The sequence below is a fragment of the Balearica regulorum genome, chromosome 7 (genome assembly GCF_011004875.1).
Source record: "Balearica regulorum gibbericeps isolate bBalReg1 chromosome 7, bBalReg1.pri, whole genome shotgun sequence".
Lineage (NCBI taxonomy): Eukaryota > Metazoa > Chordata > Aves > Gruiformes > Gruidae > Balearica > Balearica regulorum.
In genome coordinates, this window is record NC_046190.1 from 5,365,153 (window position 1) to 5,380,941 (window position 15,789).

Consider the following 15,789-nt stretch of genomic DNA (forward strand, 5'->3'; position numbering starts at 1 on the left):
GCAACAACAAATCTTCCAGAAAATTTGCTTTCGTGTTTTCATGCCCATCGTCATTTCTTTGCTGTTTGTTTGTTTTAAAATGCTCCACTCCACTGGTGGCCATGGTATGCTATGTTACAACACCGTGTTTCCAGACATGGAAGAATGTTTATAAATCTGTGAGGAAAAAATTAGCTATCTTTTAAAAATAGGCTATTTATGTATCTGGGTGTAAAAGACTGATGTTCTCGTCCCATCAGCCTTCCCTCTGCTCTGGGTCACTGTGGTCATGTTTATAGGGTAGACCTGGAACTATTTTTTTATGGTTGCCCCTGTAGCTGGAGGACATGACCATGAACTTCAGAGCCTTCATAACAAGTAAACTCTCAATGCATAGCAAGTAAAGTTTTAATGATGCTAAAATCACATAGAATAGTTGCGAGAGTTTGAATTAGATCTGGATAAAATAGCTAAACAGAAAGAAGTTTTTAATTTTATTTATTTTTTTTTAAGGTAAGACATTACAATCAGTGCAGCGTAAGAGTTCTTACTTTGAGCACAATCCGTTACACCTGTCTTACATATTGATCCTTTTTTCAGCCATTCAACACTGTATTTGCCTGATTCTACTTTATTGCAGTGACATAAAGACAAAGTCACTCTGCGTCAGTGAAAAACTGGATCACAACTGGTCCAGACGCCAGCCCGGGGTCTCTGCAGAAAGCAGAAATTCCAAAAAGGAGCAGGACAAAGCCCACGAGGCAGTGGAAGGGGAAAGGCTGGTGTATATTCGCAGCACTGCTCCAGCGCTCCCTGACTGCATCCCCAGAGGAATGCCATCCTTTCTGTCCTAGGGGCAGGGACCTGACGTGGGAAGGAATGCCTGGCAGATGTAGTATTTGCATACAGGGAGATCTGGCAAGGGACGCGTACTAAAAACAAACCTGCAGGCACCTGCTTTGGGCAACAGGTCATCTCCTGATTTAACTTTTGCAAGAGGTCACCCAAGGACAGAAGGAAATTGGTCAATTTGTGATGTAGTGCGTTACTATCATCCTCCTAAAAAAGCGTGGATGCCTACAAATGTACTTTAGGATTTTCATGTAGAAATGCAGCTCGTGGGGAGCTAGCTCCTGAGTTTAGCCCAGGTTGATGCTGGAGACTCAGCCCCGTCTTTACGTTTGTACGGCGCCGAGCACATGGCTGTGCCTGGCTCGTCTCAGGCTCGCGATGGCTACGGTCATCGCAAGGTGAGATGAGTGCTCAGCAGGAGATTGCTTTGGCAGGATGCAGTAGAAATAGCCAGCGCACGACGTATTTGGCAGGAAGCGTTACTGTTGAGGACAGTAAACGTCGCACGTAAAGAAGGGGAACCTACAAGCCAGCCTGAGCCGGGGGATGGAGCACGCAAGACACCAAGCACTGGGGCAGTTTCCCTAGCCGGGTCTGGCAGGGGAGCTGAGGAACCAGGTTCACTTCAAGCCGTCTTTTGGGGTCTGCTGTGGTTGCAGGTTAATCGGCCAGCGGAGAGCCCCAGGCCCTGGGCAGACCTGGATTTGTGAACCCCGGGTACCATCTGCTGGTGGGCGCGGGGAGCGCCGCCGGGATGCGCGCACATCCCGGGAAGTTTAGTGAGTATGACGTTATTGTCAAGTTGATTACGTAACGTTGTTCATGCTCGTAAAATTCACACTCCGCAAAAAAAGGAATTCAGCGACTGAAAAAATCTCACCCGAGGTAGGCATGAATTGATGGGCGAATAATTCAGCATCTTAAATTTGAGTAGATGCCATAGTTAACAGATTTCAAGCGTGATTTTTGTCAAGCAACATAACACAAAATGCGTACAGTGATGCCCTATGCCAGTCAATTCCTGCGAAAGGATTTCTCCAGGAGCATCAAGGCATCTAACAGCAGTTTAAGGGTCCCTGAGCTGGTCCCCAGTTTTGGCACCTGGAGACCTCCCACTCCAAGGACATTCCCAGACCTCAGTGATGTCTCTAACTCACCTGGCAAATAGCTACAGATGTAGCTGAGCAAATGCCAGGCTTCACGATGGACTGACACCTGCGATACAGAGGAAAAAAAATATTTTTAAAGCATTATATAAAAAGGAGTGGGGTTTTTTTTTGTAATCAGAAGTCAAGAGATGTGAATTAAAAAGGTAATTTTAGTAGTTAAATTGCAATGGGGGAGGACTGTGGTCACTAACAGCTGTTTGCCAATAAAACATTCTCTGGCACTTTCTTTGAGGAAACCTCAAAAGATCTTTTCACATTAACGGTCTCCAGAATGGGTGTTAAGTTTCCTATTATTGTAGGCAAAGCATGGGAAGCTGGATGGTGCCCTGGGTGGGAGCCAGAGGCCCGGCCAAGCAGGGGCAGCAGCTGAGGAACAGTTGAGAAGTGACCAAGCACTGCTGCCAGTTGGAAGAAAGAAGGAATTCCTGAGAAAAAATGAGTTTTCAGAAGGAATTTGAAGATGATTTGGGGTGACAAGAGCATGAATAATTGATGGGCAGATTATTTTAGTATATGGAGGAAAAAGAAAAGGGGAAAAAAATGTTTTAGTGATTCCGAAGGGACCAGAGTGACCAGGGGTAAGGGGAGAGGGGCTGAGACACGGCGCTCCAGAACTAAACCCCTCCATAATTCTAGGGGGAAGAGAGGTTGGTTGAGAAGGTCTGAGCTGGAAGTGAGGTGCTTGTCCAAAAGGTTTCCTAATCCTCAGATGAAAGGTGCCTTAGCTGTTGTATAACCTTGTTTCTAAAAAATAGTATTACATTCCCAGGATCAAATATATGACCCCTTGTAAAAAAATCTGATTTCCGTATCATCAGAATTTATTTCATCAATTTGATTTTCATCAGGATGAAAAGGTAACGCATATATTTCAGTTCTTCACCCTGTTAGGTGGTGTCAGTGGATATCTGTATTCATCCATATATTCCTTGCCATTTATATATGTTCCTCCAGAAGGACTAATTTCTTTTTACTTGACTTGAATATGAAAGCTCCCCTAATACTCCTCCTGTTCGGAGAACATCAGGCAGCTGTAAAGTAATTTAATGAAGCAAAAAGAAGTGATTGCTGATGATCCCAATCAGTCAGTTCTGTATTGCTGTTTGATATCGTGCTCCATCAAAGGAAAAAAATCGTGAATGTGCAAATTAAGTGCAATTTAAGGACACTTAACAGTGTCAACAGAATGGGACTGCAGATGAAATGGTAGTGGCTTTGATTCTTAATTTTCAAGATTCCTGTCAATCATTGCCATTGCTTTCATTATTTTGGATGTGCAAAGATGAGGTTTCCAAACCAGACAGCTGAATAAATCAAACAGGACAAATACAGATATATGAAAGAGAGACACTAGTAATCTCTATCTGTAAAGGACATTTATCTGGTTACTGCTTCCCAAAAGGTTTTTCTACTCTGGTAATTCAAGAAAAATACTAAACTTTGAAATATTTACGTGTTACTTCTAGTTTAATACCAAACTAAGAGGACTTGTTTCATGCCTGTGATCAATATTTGTTTTCATGTGCTGCTGCAAGGTAATAGAGACAATAATTTTTGCCATTCTCTCACTCTGGAGTTGCCGTGGGTGAGGCTCTCCTGCTGAGAGACACAGAAAATAAACCCCTCCAGAGTGAAGTAAAGTCAAATCTGGATTACAGGTCAAAATGCCATTCGCTCATCAAGGTCACTACTGCGAGTAAACAGCAGCACGGAGGTGCTAGCACGGTTCCGGTGGCAGCAGCCTAATGTGCATCTTAGCGATAGCGTTGTCTAAAAGGTATCATTGCGTGATGGCGACTGCATTTGCAGCTTCAGCATTTCAGCTGGAAGAACTTCGTCAACTCAAATCTTATATAAATACCGTTCACGCGCACTTGGGTTTAGCGTGGTTATGTTGGAGGGTGCTCCCAGGGAGAAGGGTGCCCACGCACGTGTGACAGACGCCTCCTTCCTCGACAGCAGCGCTGTAAAATGGCCTAACTTTATTTTGCAGATGCTCTAATGCTAAGCTATGCAAAAATAGGCTCGTTCTCAAACTAATTCAGGCGTTACGATAAGCTGAAAGTCTGAAACTTTATCTGAATCTGATCACTGGATTCAGAGCACACAGGACCGCTTCCACTCATGGCTTCACACTATAGACCACATCATCCCCTAACTTATAGCGAGATAATTACTGTAGATTGAGAGTGTTTGACAATATGCAGATTTTCCTTCTGCTGCTGCTTCTTTGTTTTTAAATAAATAAAAAAATTAATTCAAAAGATCCCCAGCTTTCAGAAACAAGACGGCTACATCCCTCCTATTCAGGATACGAGATACTGAGCGGAACACGCGCTATGGCAGGGTTTACTTTTCCTTTTTATAGACTGCTTTCATTCCTGGACTAGCTTTACCATTGTAACAGAGCTGTACTATATCACCTCATATATAAAATGATATGCCTCAGCTATCTTGAGAGAACAGCTTGGCTGCAGAATTGGAGCTATTGCTAGGGAACCAGTCCAGCAAACAGCGTTTCGGGGATGCTGAGCAGCAAATGAATGGCTAGCACAGCTCCTGCTGCCTGCCAGCCCCGTCACAGTGACGGGTAAGTGAAAACTGGTTATTGCTGCCATAAATGTCCCTCCGTGGCATTTTTTTGCGTGTGTCTGCTGTTCCCTTGCCATCAATGAGATAATCTGACTTTTCATGGGTTAATGCGTTGCTTTGTGTATACTGCTATTTTTAAAAGCAATTAAAAAGCTGAGTGATACCGCACAGCTCCCCGGAGTCTCTACTAATCAAGGTTTTCAGCTAACTGCAACGTTTTTGATTCCACCGAGATATGCAATTCTAGTTCAAGTCAGCGTATTTGAGCTATATTTTATGGTAAAAAAAAAAAAATACTACAAAGCAAATAGCTCTTCCTGAGAACTGCCTCAATTCACCAGAGCCGGCGCGGCTGAAAGCTGTTTTCATTTTGTCCCATCCTGAAGCCCAGAGCACGACCTCTAAGCTTTTGTACCACCCCCCTCCTTCCCAGCCCTATTTCTCCTGGGTTTTATCACAGCCCAGGGTTGAGGATTAGCAAATCAAACACACAGCTAACACCTCTGGAGCTTTTTCAATATGTACCCCATCCTTCCGTAGGTGTGAGGAGCAAGGCTGCTCCCGTTTCACTTGAAGATAGCGCAGCACCGTGGGCAACGGCGTGGCTCTTGAAGTGAAATGCAGCCAATACTCCGGGATAAGATGCATCGCGACCCGCTGCAGCCAAACCTGAGCCAAAACCACGCTTGAATGAGCCTTCCCAGACCACAATGGGCAGCGTTAGACAAAACACATGGCGATTACTTTGTACGGACATCTGTGTTCATAATGCAAATAAAACAGTGCAGGAAAGCCTGTGGAAGTATGGCTTTTACGGGTGGTCCTTCTCTCTGTCTCGTCCCAGCCCTGCTTTGGTCCCCCTTGAGCTGCTTCAAGAAATTAAGCTGCCAGATTTGTTTCCACTTTTGAGGAGTTTTACTTTTCGGATGTGTTATCGCCCTGCTGCAGGAGAGCAGAGCTGCAGCCGCGGCAGCAGGGGTAAGGCTGGTGGCAGAGGGAGGTGGGCAGTGACCGGCCGTTAGGTCACTTGGGCTGCAGTGTCCCATGTTCTCCATCCGCTCCTGTCGCTGCCCGAAGAAGCTGCGACCAAAATCCGAGCTGTCAGGAGCACATCTACAAGCAATGCAAAAGCTCCGTCAGTGCTCCGGATTTAAATGAATAGATCGACGAGGATCCCACAGGAAGCCCAGCACCCCCAAACCTTCCCTCACCTCTGCCTTTAGTCTATCACCGCTACAAGAGCACTATCCAAATCTAAACGCGTTTGTACCAGTCCTTCCACATGCATCTTCAGGCAAACCCGTCGGATCTGTGTGTGTGCCACCCTTTTCTGGAGGCCACGGTGGTGCGTACATCTGAGGAGCTCATCCTGTGTGTCCCAGCCTGGGCACCAGACCTGCTGCACTGCCTGGGGACACCCGCGTGTGTCAGCTACGGGGGCTGAAGACAGGTTTTCTGTTGATGGAGTGGAAATACCTTGATTAGGTGACACCCTAAGGAGTTTCTTTTGTAAATTCTGCAGCAAAGCAACGATCGGGATTTTACTGCAGAAAGAACAGTTAAGAATGAGCACACCGATGCTCAAAAACCTCTGTAAATGAGCCCCTGATTTGGCACTGTGGCCTCTTTGGACTGTTCGTGCAGAACTAGCAGAGTCTAATGTGATTTAAAATGCATCCAAATTCCCAGCAGCAGCCGGCAGGAAAGCGGGACAAAGCTGACACCCAGACGGCTAGCTCTGAGAGGGCACCTGGGCCTGAGACGGGGCTGAGACACCTGCGGGTCGGCGTCTGTCTGCAGGCAGCTCGCTTCAACCAGGGCAAACTTCCAACGGCAGCAACATCGCTAAACCTTGTCCTAATTTCAGCCATCGGCTCCAATCCCATTTCCTCTGCCTGACCGAGGCTTCTGGCCACCTTGATCTCAGCTTCCAGTTATGAAAATAACATGAATGAAAACATTTCTGTCGTTGCTGGGCAAATCTAGAGCAAAGATTTTTTCAGAAAAAAAAAAAGTAAAAAAGAAAAAGAAAAAAAAAAAACAGAGAGAGAACTATTTTAAGACCTATTTTAAGCGCGGCAGCTGACTCTGTATTTCTCAAGACCCAAGCAGCCCGCAGGCCATCTGTCTCCTGCAGAACTGGTCTGTGAGACCGGGCACAGAAAGCTCCTCAAGCACATCATGACTTCGAAATCAGCTCCAAGATAGGGAGGATGTTTAATTTGCTGGCTTGGGACCCCCCGTCCATGGGCTAGTAATCCTCTCTTCATCCCCAGGATGAGAGCGAGCTGAAAGAGAGGTCACCAGGATTTGCCCCAAATAGCTCAGGTTTGCAGTGTGGTCTGGAGCCAAAGTTTGGATAAGCATAAAAAGCTTTGGATAAGCCATGTTAAAGTAAAGGTCGGATGAGATCACTAGACTGCTGGTCATTCATGAGCAAAGCATTATTTTCAGTTTCCACAAGAGATCCGGATTTTTGAGCGGGCAGGAGATGGCTTTTGCAGGGACTGCTTCTCTCTAACGTTAACAGGAGGTGTCAAATCAAAGTTTTCTTTTTTTTTTCCCCCTACCTGTCATCATCCTCAGAAGAGTCTCATCGAGGCCAGCTCTGAAAGCCTTACTGGCTTGCACAGTTCCTAAAATATCACAGCTGAAATCGCCAGCAATTGGTGGAACACGCTTGACTGCAAAACCGCCCTCATTTCAAGAGCACCGCACCCTGAGCACACACGCACAGAATTTTTCACGCACACGTCCGTCTCGGGGCTGAGGTTTTGACCCCACGGCTGTGTTGGGATTCAGAAGGAAGACTTACTAAATCTGGAAAAAAATCAACTGCTGCAGGGGAAGATGCTTTAGCAGAAGCTCCTGCCTGTGCTAAACCTTGGGGAGAGCTAACCAAACCAACCCAGGGACAAAGCGTTCGTTTTCATCTGCTGCACAAACATCACCAGACGCAAAGCAGCCTGGTAGATCTCTTGTCTCCATGAGCTCCTCCTACGCTTGATTACAGGAATGCTAATAAACCCGCTGCCAGCGCCCCACGGGCACAGCCCTGCTCGGATGACTTCCCGATGAACATTTTTCCTGGCTCAGTTAACTGTCCCACTCATGGATTTGCTTCATCTTGGTAACTGATTTGCTCTTTCCAGAGTCATATTCATTGAAACTGAATATTTAACAAAACCAGACATGTTTATCCAATACAAGGAGTCATAGCTGGCTGGGAGAATGTGGAAACTGAAGTGATGGACACTGCCAAATACTCATAACCACTGTTAACGGTACAGTGCAAGAGAAATGTCCAAAAAGACGGCTCCCAAAAGTAATGCTTAACCCTTAGAAGGGCTAAATGAGGGGAGAGATGAAGACAGGGCTTGTCGTTAGCTGCTCCTACCTGCCCACGAAAGCTGGTGGTGGCAGCTTTCGCAGACGCAGTGAAACTCAGAGGTGAGACCAAAAAAAGCACCGATGCCGTTTGATACTGCAAAGGTGCTCGTTTCTCGTCTGTGTCAGTGGAGTGCTTTAAAAGTGTGTCTTAAGCCCCTGCTTTGCAGCCCCAGCAAGGCTCAGCGCTCACGACTGGCTGATTTAAATGGATCCTGCTTTAAACGCAGCTTCTGGGTTTCTGGCATGTCTGCCGGAGGGGCAGGAGTTTTTCTCCGGAGCTGGCTTATATAGGCCTTAGCCACTAAGTCTTCACACACTCAGCGTAAAATAAAATAGAGCAAAACCTATCATGCTGATAAAGACTGAAATGAGTAATCATCCTAGAGCTGGGAGACACAATTTAGAGATTATTATGCTGTTAGAAATTTAAGTCCATTGACACATGTGTGTGAGAACTTGAAATTAATAAATACAAACTTTTGGATGTTTTCCTTTCATTTGATAAGAGGCCTCCAAAAGCTGCGAAGGAGGATGAGAACAAGTTGCTAAAGGGAGACGAAGAACATCCTCAAGATCACAAAAGCTCTGTGAAGGTTGGGAGAGCACAGGAGCAAAACCATGCATCAAAAATTTTTCTTTGTGCAAAATCAGGCTCTGACCTGGCTGAAGAGATGCCAGCCAGTCCATCTGAGCTCCAGGACCAGTTCTGCAGACACTGATTTTTTTTTACACTGAAAATCAGAAACTGAGGGTGACTGGCATTGCTTAAAATTAGATGACAGACGTCTCAAACGAAGGTGGCAGGAACTGGCGACCAGATTTGAACACCAGCCTTAATTTTTTGGCCAAGTCTCTGCTGGTGTTCAAACACCTCCACCGTGAGTGTTTAAAGCAAAAAATGGAAAATATTTTGGTGAGGACGAAGAAGTCTTCAGAAAAGGGAAACGACTTCAAGCGAGAAACCCCCCTTAACCTTTCAGCCATTACCTCTAATGCTAATCAGGTTGCTAGAAAAGGTGTATCAATGTTGGTAACAGTGTACCCCTTCACAGGTTACTGGTGCGGTGCGGAGCAGGGGAGGGTTGGGTGGCTACAAAATGCTCAGCATCTCCTCCCACTCTCATTCCTCTGCTTTAATTTTGTTCCAGAAAAGTGCCATTACCTGTCTCCCTTGGAAACCTGTCCCTATGGCAACATACAGGACTATCTCGGTGCAGACATGCTAGTACTCTGACAGCCCCTTCTTTTTGTGCCACTTTCTATGGTAACAACATTCTGAGATCATCAGAAAGATGATGTGAGATCGCCTGTGTCCAAGACACCCTTTGGGTGACTTTCTACCGAGAACTTGTTTTTGCAGTCTTTCACTCTTCTAGCGCTTGAACTCTCAGTCTGTATATCATGACTGCAATTTTATCTGAAATGTGTTGCAAAATCTATGTATTTGCCCTTATCAGCAAAAATCCGTAACATCTCAAATGAGATGTTTTTGACAAGACCTACTTTCCACAAAGCCACGCTGCCAAGTATCTCGTGCTGTGGCCCTTTCTGAGCTGAATGCCACGTTGGCTTTTCCTTGGTTTGTTCAGATGCTAACAGACTTCACTTGTGCCTACGCCACCAACATGAGGAATTTCTAGCTACACTCTTTATACGCTCTGTTATTTGGATTAACACCGTTATCATTTTTGCCACTCTGTTGTGAATAAATATGCCACATCTAAGCACATCATGAATTTACCAATTAAAGTACCCTGTGCACTGCTGGCTTTGGATGATAAGAGTGTATGTGTCTGCGAGGTGATAACCTTGAGCTCCACGAATTGCAGTCAGGACTTCTGATCCCAAAAGCATAAAACTCCTCCCCGGTGGCAGTCACCAGCCACAACCAACAGCTCCGGGCTACGTCCCAAACATCTATGAGGTCCAGAAGGGTTGAGACCCTTTGGAGTGATGCTCACAATGAAATCTGTCGCAGCTGGGCTTTCGTTGCACACAAAGACATGACAGCACAAGGTACAAGGGTGTTCTTTGTCTTAATCCCTACCGAACAGAGCCACACGACTAACAATCCACATGAAAAAAAAGTCTGTGACACGAGGATGTACTTAAAACTTCTTTCATTATATAGCACAGCCGGTATTGAGGTAATTTGATCTAGATTTGCCTGTTCCTTACCAAGAACAAGAGACAACTTGGAGCCTTGCTCTCTCTGCAGGAAAAGTCAGGTGTGGGTGAATATTGACACAAATTAAACGGTACGGTTGCCTGTATGCTCTTTGAGAAAAGTGTTGGGGCACTTTGCTCAGATGTGCCCTCCTGGAAGGTCCCCAAAAGTTCTCGTTGTCTTTGAGAAGACTGGGACAAAGGGAAAACACCGTCTGTACTGCCAAAACCAAGAGGATATAAATGGAAGTTATGATTTGGGGCCATCCTACAAGCTATAATTATAATTGAGAGTTTCACTCACTCATAAAAGAGAAATTCAGAATCTCTTGCTTTGGAGATCCTTTTTGAAGGTGAGAGGGTAGCATTAAACTCAAACCCAGTACTTACCCAACTGACCCACTATATAGATCCAACTAACAACAGATGAAAAAGAAGTCCTATCATTTTTAGTTGCAGCAGAAGGCATTTCATTATCAGTTTCTCCTCCTTTTGTCCCAACTCTCTGTCAACATTAAGGAAGACAGAAAGAGTATGCCACCGTGCCAGGAGTGATTAGACTTCAGAACAACCAAACTAAAGACAATTACTTTCTATTTTACATGTGACTGGGAATAGCTGTGCATAGTCATGGCAACGGAAACTTTAAAATATTTTCTGTATTTTTGATGGAGTTTAAAAAAAAATCTTCCTTCTGTTTTTTACCATTTTTTCTATGCTTGTCTTCCTGTTAATGTTTATGCCAAGAACCATTGTGAAACACACCCCCCCCCTCCCTGATATCATCAGTCCATAAATATGCTTTATTGTTGCTAGCTATATACATGCGTGCACACTTCAGGTTCATAATTAGGCAGGAAAAATGTCAGACCCATAAAAAGCAAAACGCAGCCCGTTACGGGCTGGGAGGCAGAATCAACCGGAGGCGGTGGGAGGCCGTGAGCTGCCTGAAGATCTGAGTCCTGGCTGCAGTCAGGAACGACAGATGGTGTTTGTCAAGAGGATAGAGCCTTACCTTCTTATTTTATCGTGGAAATATCACAGTAAGAAAACGATCAACATTAGCTATTTTATCTCTACAGATTTAAGAAATACATCCCACAGAAATAAGCCGGAATTTCTGCTGGAAAATAGACTGTCAGATGCAACTGGAAATCCCAATTAAAAGATGTGGTTTTGTTTATCAAGAGACATTGTCAGCCATTGCATGTATTTTATTTTCTCATTAAGGAAATGCACTGAGCATATACAGAGATTACATTCAGTACAGATTTATCATTACAGACCAATCAGAGAATAAAGATACAATCAGTACATCTTTCTTGTAGCAGAACAGATTGAAGGAACTGATTCGAGCTGAGAATGAAATGAAAAATACTTAAACCAACTTAAGTGATTTTTATACAGATGAGATATTTAAGTCTAAATTAACATTCTCAACCAAGATCTGTTGCACTGTTGCAATCTTTTGATTTAACAGCTTTAGCAGACTTGTGCCTAGCAACTAAGCACAGACCAGAACAGCCTTGTCTGACATCCCATTCGAACAAAACCCCAGCAGAACAGTCCCAGTCTGAAGCCACAATCTACACGAGATGATGAAGGATCCATACAGTGGAAAGAGTACAATAAAATAAGGAGACAGTTTGGTCCGTGTGACAGGCAACAGCTACAAGGCAGGTTAGCGTTATACTCTACTTGAGGTTTCAGTGATTATTTCACTTGAAGCAGCTCTCTGGAGTTTGCAAACTTAATAAAATTTTTGTGAACGTGCAGAATTCTATGACACTGCCTGGAACTGATTTTGCAAAGAATTATACTGAAAAAAGTCACAACACAAAGCTAGTGGAAAAACTACTTTGCCACATATTTTGTGAGTTCCATAAACTTGACAATCAAACCTTTTCCCAAACAGTCAAATAAAAGTAGAACGCGAAAGACCACCTCTACTTCAATTACACCAGCTGGACTTTAAGCCAATCCTATGTATGTTGTGTGTCAGAGATCAGACCAGATCATCACAGTTGGACATTAAAATCTACAATTATCACTCATCTGCCTCTCTGTCCCTCTGAGGGACCTTTGAACCAAAGGAGGTACCACCCTGCTCTCCAATATCACAGACCCAAGACCCTGCTTAGTGCTATCACATCGTGCGTTATGTCACTTCTCATCTTGCCTAATTTCAACATAACCACTTCAGAGGAACACCTGCCTACCAGCTAGTGACACACAAAGTCTTCTACGATGTGGCCCATTCGGGATCATTTACGTGGTAAGACTGCAAAGAATGGGATTATGAACAATGTTTATTTAGTTCCTCACATCTCTAAAGATCTCCAAGTAATTTCATTCACTTTGCAAAATGAAAAAGCTATGTAAACCACCACAGATCAACTCAAACTCTTACTGATGTCATTGAAGTGGGAGCTATATACTCTTCCTCTCAAAGAACAAGGTTTAGGAGAGTGAAGAAATAACGACATCCTTGAAACTGCAAGAAGAATTTGGATAAAAAAAGTGTTATGACTCAAGTTATAATTTGCCTACAAGACAGGGATTAACCTCTTGTTCTCAAAACTGGCAGTAGAGATAGAATGAGCTGATCTTTGGAGGGAGTTTACCAGTTCAAAACTACTTCCAAGCTCTTTTTTTTCTTCTTCCAGTGTTGTGGTAAGATTCTCAGAGGATCAGAAAAGAGAAGATTGGAAGGTTTTTGTTTTTTTTTCCCAGGAAATATACATAATATAACATACCTCCATGCACTCTTCTCTTAATGACCTTCTCCTGCCAGTTTGTATTAATACTAAATCATCTTTATTTCAAGTTTTCTGGCTTTGTCCAGCTCGCAAATGTTCTCTGAAAGACTAATTTGCTTGCTAGAATTTTCAGTCACTTTGTGCTTGAAAATTTTAGCTTGCTTTTGAATGGCTGCCAACAGTAAACAGCATTTGGAAGATATCAGTCCTTTACCCTACTACAAGGCTACTTGCAGCTAAGATTTCTCCTTTTTATAGGTACTACCTAAATTGTAGGAAGATGTTACAGATTTGCACAATCGATCCCTTACGATCAACAAGAGGGCTGTATGGCTTACATATAGGTCAAGACATATTTAGCAGATGGAACAATTTTTATCTGAACATCTGTCAGGTCTGCCTATTGCTTTTTGCCTACCGAGAAATATGGTACGTGGAGTAACACGGTTAGGAAATACAATCATCCCTTTCTAAGAAGGCAGACTTGTTGCTTCAGGATACTCTTTTTTTCCCCCCCCCTCACGTCAGCTTCAGCAACGGGTGCCACAGCAATGTAAAGACGAGGAGAGAGAAGTAGCTGGCGGAGGTGGTGACTCTGGAAGCCAGGCTTTTTGCATTGCAGTTGTTGGAGTAGCAGCAGTGAACGCTCACTCCAGGTGCTCTGGATCCGTCCCTCCTTGCCCGCTCGCAGAAGGACCTGAACGAACAGGACTTCATAACGCCGCCTAGAACAGAGCCACATTGAACCCAAACGGACCTGCACGTTCCTGGTCACCCACCCAATACTGAGCAACCACATCATTAGGTTTGGCTGATCCTTACGAGTAAATGATAGTTGCATCAGATCACAGCACGCTAACAAGCTCCCACTTAACTTAAATAATTGTAATTTATCTTATCTTAGATACAATTGATGCACCTTAAATATTTCTGAACGTGCTCGAGTGCAGGGCCTCGTTAGCTTCTTTTTCGTCCTAATTTCCAGGTAAGGCATTTAACTTAAAAATGACAGATTTGAGTTAAGAAGTGGGAAACACTTGAAATGTTTTTTTATAGCTGTGACATAGTGAGGCTATGGCTCTGCATCATGGCAGATGACAAATCATACGCGGGGATTTTGTATCAGATCGCTGCTAAACCAATAAAATTAAGGACTGAGATTTATTAATAGGGTTTATTTTGAGAGGAAACATTTACCTTTCTTTTTCTCCTTAGCTTACTGTATACTCTTCCCTTTCCAACGCTGGTTATTTATTTCTATGATTAAACATGTAATGAGTCTGAACTGTTTGTGACGACTTACTTGCTTGTCCTCTAATGACCGCGCACGCATCCGAATGCCCTGGGCATTGCTGAGTTCCTTGTCTGTTACAGTCTTCATCACTAGAACCTACACAGGTGTAACACTGCAGTGCTTCGCCTGGCATTAAGGAAAAAAAAGACCACTTATAACAGTAGCATTTAGAGTTTACATACAATATTTTATAATATCACTCTTGCCAATTTTGTTTGAAGCACATGCAAAAATTGCAAAAAGGTTTAAAAAATATCTAGAGATTCTGCAAATCCTATTGATTTTTCTTTTTAAGAAGCGGTCCAGATACTGATTTTAAAGGTAAACAAAAAATCAGCCACATCATATCATTTAGTTGTTATAATTTGCACTTAAAATAATCCACACCTTCTTGTAACATTTTCAGAACAGGGTCCATGGTAATACGTTGGAGTATCACTTTTTTCCCCTCTCCATCGTGATCTTTGGTCCAAAGTACCATGAAAAAGTACATTGCAAACACATAAAATCTTACTGAGATCTGTAATTCATTTTCTCCTAAAGTACCAATTCAGCTGGAAGGCACAGCAGCATATCTTAAGAGTTTTGCTTTTGTTTAAAGATTACACCCATAACTCGATCCTCTTTCTTACCAAGGTTTTTCCTTGCTTCAAACTACATGGACTTTTCAAAGGCAAGCATGAATTTGAAATATATTTAAAATACCGTAGTTCAGACTTGCAGAGCAGAAGGCACAGGGACACATGCATTTAAATGTGTTAGTGTAACGCATTTATGTTTACATTACATAGCAGAGGTGAAATTCTGTCCTGCTAAGCACATACACAAAATAACCCGAAACCAAACAAACCCAGGAGAGAAGCCCAGAACAGCAAAGAGGCTCAGCCAACGCCTGAAGTAGGAAACGAAAGAGAAGTACAAAAGGAAAGAAAAGCGACTTGACTTACTTTTGATTACAAAAAGGGAGCTGACAAGAACCAGGCTGAAGACTGTCCACATCATGGAGATACAAGAGATGTACCATTAGCCAACGAAAGCAGTTTGTTTGCTATTAGAGCCTTAATGCTTATCTTGCATACCTAATCCTCCGCAGAGGATAACTTAGAGGATAAAGAGGTGTGCGAGAATGCTACTTATCTAGCTTATTCTGGTTGTACTGCTAATCACACGTACTTCATCTCTACAAACCCTGCAGGCAAATTCTTCCAGCAGCAGGGAGAAGAAAATGTATTCGCCTTTCAGGGGTGGATACGCTTAAAGCCCACCATCCCATCATCGCGTGTCACAGCCCCCAACGCGTGCAAACAGTCTCATTACATTTGCCAGCGGGACTCGCTGGATCAGGGTCAGAGTATTAAACATTTTGGAGGATTAAGCCTCTGCTTGAGACCCGAGTGGTCCAAATCTAGCATATACATATATATATAAATATATATATATTTCTAGAGAGAGCAAGATATAGACATAGGTCTGTGCACAGAAGTAGTATATTCTTGTGATGAAGTGCTTTCTGGGAAGCAGTTCATCAATGAGAGGTGCTGTACCTGGGGCCACACATGAAGTAAGCAAGCAAAGTACATAAAATAAA

The 15,789-nt window shown here is 43.5% G+C and overlaps 1 protein-coding gene across 1 annotated transcript; it reads right to left on the reverse strand.

The window, feature by feature from the left end:
* Positions 1-11,018: 11,018 nt before the first annotated feature.
* Positions 11,019-15,203, reverse strand: LYPD3 (LY6/PLAUR domain containing 3). Its single transcript, XM_010302350.2, has 3 exons — positions 15,149-15,203; positions 14,211-14,327; positions 11,019-13,632 (listed from the first exon to the last, which is right to left on the reverse strand). The coding sequence occupies exons 1-3, from the start codon at positions 15,201-15,203 to the stop codon at positions 13,427-13,429; spliced, it is 378 nt and encodes a 125-aa protein (XP_010300652.1). The 3' UTR covers positions 11,019-13,426.
* Between the last annotated feature and the right edge of the window lie 586 nt (positions 15,204-15,789).

Excerpts from the sequence above, each read along its gene's own strand:
- LYPD3 (XM_010302350.2), bottom strand. The coding sequence starts at position 15,203 with ATGATGTGGACAGTCTTCAGCCTGGTTCTTGTCAGCTCCCTTTTTGTA. Across the intron at positions 14,328-15,148 it reads CTCCCTTTTTGTAATCAAAA|GCGAAGCACTGCAGTGTTAC; the intron begins GTAAGTCAAGTC and ends CCTTAATGCCAG. Across the intron at positions 13,633-14,210 it reads GGTCATTAGAGGACAAGCAA|GCGGCGTTATGAAGTCCTGT; the intron begins GTAAGTCGTCAC and ends GCTCTGTTCTAG.